Source organism: Mastomys coucha, unplaced genomic scaffold (genome assembly GCF_008632895.1).
Source record: "Mastomys coucha isolate ucsf_1 unplaced genomic scaffold, UCSF_Mcou_1 pScaffold22, whole genome shotgun sequence".
NCBI classification, from domain to species: Eukaryota; Metazoa; Chordata; class Mammalia; order Rodentia; family Muridae; genus Mastomys; species Mastomys coucha.
This window is the reverse complement of record NW_022196905.1, coordinates 29700411-29707953: the sequence shown is the minus strand read 5'-3', so window position 1 is coordinate 29707953 and position 7543 is coordinate 29700411. Positions and strand designations below refer to the sequence as shown.

Genomic DNA, 7543 nt, shown 5'->3' with positions numbered 1-7543 from the left:
GACAGCCCCTCCCCACTTCCTCTGTTCCTCAGTTCCAAGGACCCTACCTAACGTCCATGAAATCCTCACTCCACACCCATAGACTGCCCCTAAGACACACCTGGGAGTAGGCTGTGGCCATCCCTACCTAAGGGGAATATATGGGCTGATGCTGGAACAGGTACTGTCGTGTTGGCCACAGGGCCCTGAGGGTGCCATCTCCTCTGCTCTCGCCTTATATATGGGCTGTCACAGGTCCATGAAGCTGAAGGTTTAACTGGACAAAAAGCTGCTTCTGCCCAACCAGACTCAAGATGGGCCTGCTGGCACTGTGTAAATTTTGAACCAACACTGGGTGGAACTACTTGAGCCCAGCCCATAGATTCGATATAAAAATACAGCTGCTGCCAGCGCTTCAGGAAGGGTGGCCCTCTACCATCAGGTGCCACAGCAACGTGCCTCCCATCCTCCACCCCCACCCTGGGGGGCTTCGGAGATCCTAGCTGCTTCTGTTAAGTATTAGCAATCACGAGTTCTTTTGGATTCTTTCCTGAGCTGTAAGGGGATATCCGGATTATCCTTTCCCACTCCAACAGTTGCATCCGGGTTAAGTATACTCACATGTGTCCGTATGTGCTGCAGGCTGGGGCAGGCAGGGGCAGCTGAGCACTCAGCTATACTCAGGACAGCACCTTGCATTCAGGGCCTGCTTTCCTCCAACTTGCCGGGGTGACTTCAGGTCATCCTGCCTGAACTCATCTGGAGTCTGTAGAGAATCTATTGCAAGGCCCCGAGTCACGTCTGATGTTGTTCATGGAGCTGCACTGAGGGCTCAGAACGTGGGCTGTCTACATCTGGGCTGTCCAGTATTTGTAGTTTTTGTCCTTCTCTCCAGCCACCTCAGGGACCTGAGCCATAGTCACCTCTAGGCCTCAGTTTCCTCAACCATAGACAGAGTCTGACAACCTTGGCTTGGTAAGAGACCTGGAAATAGAGGAGGCCTTTAATGCCAGGACTATAGAGACCAGGTCTATCGCAGGACTACCACAGGAATAGAAAGCTGTTGGCCCACAGCTCAAGAGGCCACTCCTCCTTACGCTAGGAGTGCGTGTGGGAACAGAGCTCACAGCACCCCAGGGAGATGTGAGCACCCCACCTCAGCCTAAAATGATGAGAGACACAGATTAAGGCAGCATATCCATGAAGCAGGCTTTCTGTTAGCCAGCTGCCTCTCCAGGCATTGGTCCTGCGAGCATAAACAGCTGCCCCGCTGTGTGGGGCACAAACCAGAACCTAGAGCATCATTTCTGGGATTAGGAAAGGAAACTGGCTAGGGTTTGTTGACAGCGCCAGTGGAGATCCTGCTATATTCACAGAGCTAATCCCCAGAAGGCCTGGCTCTGGGCTGAAGCTGCCCTTACTGCCTACCCACCATACCCCCCAGGCCCTTGGAGCTCACAAGTGATCAGCTCTAGGTCACTCTTGTCTGTATAACAGAACAGCTCTGGCTGCCAGGCCAACACATTTCTGCAGAACTCACAGTCTCCCAGGGACTCAAAGCTCCACCCTCTTCCCCACCCCCCACCCCACCCAGGGTGAGAAGATCTCTTCCTCTTCAGCCTGGTACCCAGACTTTCTTTGCAGTCTCCTGTTAACCTTTCTTCCCTTACCCACAACTCCAGGATGCAGTCTCCTAAAACACAGTTGTCCTTTTCTGCGACTGGTCCATGCCTGGATCCCTTCCTCTTCTGTGGAACTCCATTCCCCCACAACCTAAGGGTTGGTGAGGAGCTGCCTAGAAATTCTTATTTTATGACTGAATTCTGAGCCAGTGAACCCAACCTCTGCCTGAGTCTTACGGCTAGCTGTTTGATCCCAGACAGGTTTATTCACCTTTCCGAGTTTCATGAAATGTGCCTGTAGCAAAACTCATGGAATCCAAAAATGCTACTCTGCTTGGATTTGGGGTTATGTGGTTACAGAAGGGTGAGGACTGCCTCCCTACCTCCATAGTTATCTGGGCTCTATTCTGGGTGCTCTGAGATGCAGATTCCAACAGTGGCAATTCTGAGGTCCTGGGCCCAGATGGTAGGAGAATCCCACCATCTTTTCCCTAGTGGGATCAATTGTGCTTTTCCTATGTATCACCCCCCAGGCCTTTGACTGTGTCTTTGGACCATATTGGCAAAATTCCCACTTAACAGGACCAGAGACAGCTGGGGTCTCCCTGATCCACCTTAGCCAGCCTATTCTGTTCCTCTCACCACTCCAGGCTCAGTTTCCCCATCTGGACTTAAGCCCAGCACAAAGTAAGCATGTCACCACCTGAAGTGATGGTGGAGCCCAACACTGCTGGGACACTGTGAGGATCCACAGTGGGTGAAGAGTGTGTGCGTGTGTGTTCTCTCCCTCTCTCTCTCCCTCTCCCTCTCTCTCTCTCTCTCTCTCTCTCTCTCTGTGTGTGTGTGTGTGTGCGTGTGCGTGTGCGTGTGCGTGTGTGTGTGTGTGTGTGTGTGTGTGTGTGTGCGCGCGCGTGTTCCCCAAAAGACAGCTTTAGCAATCTTCAGCAGGCTGTGAAGAGACTGCTCTGGCGTCTGACTTAGAGACAGGGTCTTGGGGAGGGTAGGACTGATGGGGGTGGGGACACAAGAGAGACACAAGCTAGGCGGTCACCACAGGTATTCTAGCAACCCACCCAACTGCAATGATCTGGGTCAGAGGTGTTGAGACAACTCTCCCACCCCAGGTCCTACTAATAACCTTCCGTCCTGGGGGCTGCCGGGAGTGACCACAGAGGGGTACTAAAGCTCATGGGGTCCTGGCTTGGAGATAAGAAGACCCTCAAAAGTGTTTTATGCTGGGTGCTGAGGGCTGAAAAAAGGTGGAGTGGGCAGCACTTCGGAGAAGTCCTTCCGGGTCTCTGGACCCTCCCCTGCTCTTCAACAAGTTCTCTTTGCTCTGGGTTCATTTCAGAAGCAATACCTGTCCAGATCAGTCTGACCACCTAGCAACTAAGCAAAGCAATCTGGCCACATGTCCACCCCATCTGTGGAGGTAGACGTCTTGGGGCAGGTCTCACCCCACCTTGCCCACTTCAAGAGGCAACCAGAAGAGCACGCAGGATTGCCAGAACTACACGGAGCTCCAAGTGCAGATGCCTGGGGCCGCACAGGGGTGGAATGTGAGGAGGACACCCCCCAGAATCTAAATCTGGAATCGGCTTGAGGCCCTCCATTCCTTTGCCTCAGAACCACTTGAAAAAAAAAAAAAAAAGAATTTTGAGTATATACTTTGCGTATACCCAAAGCCTTTAACCGTTTCAACCCCTCTCTCCCTCGTGAAAGAAAGGCAGTTAGAACTCAGCTTTCAGAGCACTCTATGCCCTGGTGTGTGCCTGTGTGGGGGCACTCAGGGGAAGATCTGGAGAGTTCTCTCACACCCTGGCTTAAGGACTGACCAAATGCACCTGACACTTAGATTACAAAGGTTTATTTTTTAAAAAAAAATGGTTTGGTTGTTTTGGCTGTCATTGTGTTTGGCAAACCACTCTCAGTAACCAGAGATTGCCTGTGCTATCTCTCCTCCCCCAGACAGATGCCTTTTCAGGTCATAGGAAGTCAGCCCTTGCTCACAGGGAAGACTCAGGTGGTGGTGGGGGAGGTGCTCCTTTCTTGGTACAGTTGTCTGAGCTCGCTCTAAAGCCCTAGCTTTATAGCCACACTCCACAAAAGCCGTCTCAGGAACTGGATGCACAACCTAGCCACAGCCCCTCGCTGAGATGGGAAGGCAAAGGGTCTCCCTTTCTCCTCCTCACTCCCCGAGGCCCAGTTGTCTCTTGCCCAGCTCCTGCTGGCCACATCCCACACTGCGCCCTGAAGTCCGCCCAGGGACTCTGGAGAGGCCACACTGGTTGGTCCCTCTGTCTACCGGAGTTCGGAGCTGTCCAGGAGGTCAGTGGGTCCGGGTCCAGGCCGCCAGAGGGTCACTGCCTGAAGCCCCTTCTCCTCCTTCGGAAGAGGATGTGCTTGAAAGAGCGCCTGAAGTCCTGATTGAAGACAGTGTAGATGACCGGGTTGAGCGAACTGTTGCAGTAGCCAATCCAGAAGAAAAACTTAAAGAGCGGTTCTGGCAGCTGGCAGGCCTCGCGGCAGATGCCATACAGGCTGTAGCTGAAAAAGAAGGGGAACCAGCACAGTACGAACACGCCCATGACCACCGCCAACACGAAGGTGAAGCGCTTCTCGCGCGCCTGGGCCACCTTGCGGCGGCACACACTGCTGCGCGCCCGGCGCCGACGCGACAGGAAGAACTCGACGGAGCGCGAGCTGGCCCGCGACAGGCGCCCTCCGGGGCCTGGGGACCGAGACGCCGTCCGAGCACCCTGCTCGGCCGCCAGTCCGGGTCCCGGTCCGTCCGCACTGCCCGTGTCCCCCTCGGCACCCTCTCGCCGCCGTCCTCCTCGGCGCAGCGCGCCCCGGCGCCTCCGCCTCTCCGCCGCGCTGCTCTCATCCGGCTCCACTTCAGTGCGCGGGGGCGCGCAGTGCCCGTTCTCCCCCGCCGCCTTGCCCAGCCCATTCTCTGTGGTCGGGGACGCGCCGTCGGGGCCGGCGGGGCCGCGTTTCTCGCTGAGCGTACGCGTGCGCAGCTTGGCCACGCGGTAGATGCGCGCATAGACCAGGCCCATGATGAGGCAGGGCGCGAAGAAGGAGCCTATGCAGGAGGACAAGATGTACCAGGTCTCATCGTTGAGGCCGCACTGCGGATAGGCGGCGCCGTCGGGCCGGCGGTAGAACGAGACAAGAGGCGGGAAGGAGATGACAGCGGAGATGAGCCACACGGCCACGATGGTGGCCTTGACACGGCGCGGCGTGCGCTTCAGGTTGTACTCTACCGCTTGCGTCACCGACCAGTAGCGGTCCAGACTAATGGCACACAGGTGCACGATGGACGAGGTGCAGAAGAGCACGTCCAGTGCCAGGTACACACCACACCACACTTGCCCGAAGTACCAGTAGGCCATGAGTTCATTGGCCAGCGAAAAGGGCATGACCAGTGTGGCCACCAGGATGTCAGCTGAGGCCAGAGACACCAGGAAGAGGTTCTGCGGGGCGCGCAGCGCTCGACTGGTCAACACAGCAATCACCACGAGCACGTTGCCCACCACGGTGAAAACGATGAGGAAACCCACCACGGCTGCCAGCCCCGCCACGGCACCTGCGGAGTACTGGCCCGGCGGTGGCCCCCAGCCGGTCCCCGAGGCGTTGGCACCCCCGCCGCTACCCCATTCGCCCGCGTCGCTCCCGTTGGGGCCCTCAGCCGCCGCCACCGCCAGCGCCGCGGCCAGCGCTGGGGACGCCATGGTCCTCCCGAGAGCTACGCGGTCCTGCCAGGAGCCCGGGCGCAGCCTCGGCTGCTCGGGCGCCCCACAGCCGGGGTCGGCGTCCGCATCGCCGCCTGCTCCTCCGGCGCGCCGGCTGGGGGCCACGAAGCCCCGCAGCCGGCCCTCGGCCGTGGTGGCCTGGCGGGCGGGCGGCGCGCCTGAGAGCGTGGCTGCCGGGCTCCCCGCAGCTGCCGCGCGCGTAAGTGCAGAGCTGGAGGTGCCCAGAGAGCGCGGCGACGCGGCGGTGAGGGGGAAGGGGGGTAGGTCCCGGGTCCTTGCGCAGCCCCGCCCTCGTCCTGGGTTCAGTGGGAGCGTCCCGGCCGCCAGCCCACGGAGATGCGGTGTCCAAGCTGGTGCACGCAAGCGGCTCCACGGTCCGGGTCCCCGGCTGGGCTGCAGGCTGCAGGCGGCGGCCCGGACGCTCTGCTTCCTAACGGGCTGGCTGGGGCTAAGCGAGCCGGGGGCGCAGGTTGCCGCTCGTCCGGATCCCTGCAACTTTACTTTGCGGGGCTGGGCGCCGACACCTGCGGTCCTCCTGCAGCTCCCGAGTGCGGGCGCCCCCCGAGGTCCGGGTTTGGCCGTGCGGGCGCCGCCTCGCCCTCCCCGCTCGCCGGTGCTGCGTCTCCGCCGCCGCGGAGCGCTTGGCGCAAGTGCCGCCGCCCGGGCTCGGCTTCCAACTTGAGTCCAGTAGCTCAGCGGGGAGGGCGCAGCGGGGCGGGGCGGGGCGCCCCGCAGGCCCGTGCCGCGGGCCCGGGGGGAGCGGGCCGGGAGCCGGAGCCCGCGGCCGCCTGGGCGAACCTGCCGGCGGCGCCGGGGAGGAGCCCTAGGCGGCGGCGCAGGGCGCGCACTCGGCGAGGGCGCCCCCTCCAGGGCCGACTGCAGCCTGTGGGGCCAGGCTGAGCGCGGGCTGGCCTGAGCGGTGAGTTCTAGAAGCCTGCTCTTTCTAAGACCGTAGTCTCCACCTTACTCGGTTACAGGCGACGGAGCGCGCGCGGGCGCGCACACCGGCTCGCAAGGGGCTGGCTCGGGGTCCGCGGCCTGATTGGAAGGTGAACCTGTAGCAGCATGGCAGAGCAGGCGACACTGCTAGTGTGCATCATTCCTTTGGAGCTTAGGGTCCCTGTTCCCGTGCAAAGCCACCTCCTCAGTCGGCCTCAGTTCCCTCCTCTGCGTACCCTCTCAGTGCTGCGGGATCGTGAATCATAACCACGGTGTCAGTGGAGGCCCAGTTCAAGCTCCCAAGCTCTATATCTATGTTGGCAATTGTTGAAGTTTAATCTTTATGCTGTGTGACCCCGCTTTTCACAGCTGGAGGGGACGCTCCAGACCTGCGCTTTTGACAAACTCAAAACTGACCAGCCCCATGCAGGGTTGTTGGAGTGGGTTTAAAAGAAGAGAGTGAGCAAATGCTGGGGAGACCCCATATGTCAATTTCTCAGAGGTTCCATGGCCTGAGTTGAGTGCTAGGCACTGGTCTTTGCCTCCAGGCAGCCCCAGGTCTACAGGGAGGATGTGGCCAAGAGAATAAACTGGACTTCCCAGACCTAGTGTTTCCATGCTAGGACTGAAGGAGTACCATTCTCTCCATCAAGGCTGGCCAGGACCTCTCTACACAGGTCAGATAGACAGGAAAGGGAGGGGAGCTGCCAACCCACTGGCCTACCATCAGGGCAGGGGTGTCCAACTAGGGTCAGGCAGACTTCAAACATTTTAGACCATAGCCTATCTTGAGTACTGTGCCCATGCAGAACACAGTTCCTGATGCCCATCCTGGCCACTTTCTAACTCAGGTGGAGCAAAGTGCCATGTGCTGTCATCTGAGAATGTGACCTACAAGGTTTTTAATGGGTCCTTCTTACCTGAGGCCCTAACAGGGACCACTGATCAGAACAACTTCAGCTGGTTTGTGCAGAAGCCCCCGAATGACTCCATCATCAGTACACTGGAGTGAGAGTAGGCCTGGCCTTATGGTGTTCATGTCTGGCTATTCACCTCCAAACTGAGCCCCATCAAAGCCCTGGAGCTTCCCCCCAACCCCAACCTAGCCTAGAAGCAAAGGAGGAGGTGACAGCATGTATCGTCACCTTTGGATATGGAGGAGTTATTAGGAAAAGGCTTTGTGGGTCATGCTCCCTAGGGACTGAGGTAGTCCCTAGTGTGTGGATGCTCCCTAGGACAGAGTGC

The 7543-nt window shown here is 58.8% G+C and overlaps 1 protein-coding gene across 1 annotated transcript; it reads right to left on the bottom strand.

Annotated features, from left to right (window-relative positions):
- Positions 1–3452: 3452 nt before the first annotated feature.
- On the bottom strand, positions 3453–6660 carry Adra2c (adrenoceptor alpha 2C). Its single transcript, XM_031339427.1, has one exon. The coding sequence runs from the start codon at positions 5336–5338 to the stop codon at positions 3962–3964; it is 1377 nt and encodes a 458-aa protein (XP_031195287.1). The 5' UTR covers positions 5339–6660; the 3' UTR covers positions 3453–3961.
- Positions 6661–7543: the final 883 nt, after the last annotated feature.

Coding starts and splice junctions, on each gene's coding strand:
- Adra2c (XM_031339427.1), bottom strand. CDS start 5,338: ATGGCGTCCCCAGCGCTGGCCGCGGCGCTGGCGGTGGCGGCGGCTGAG.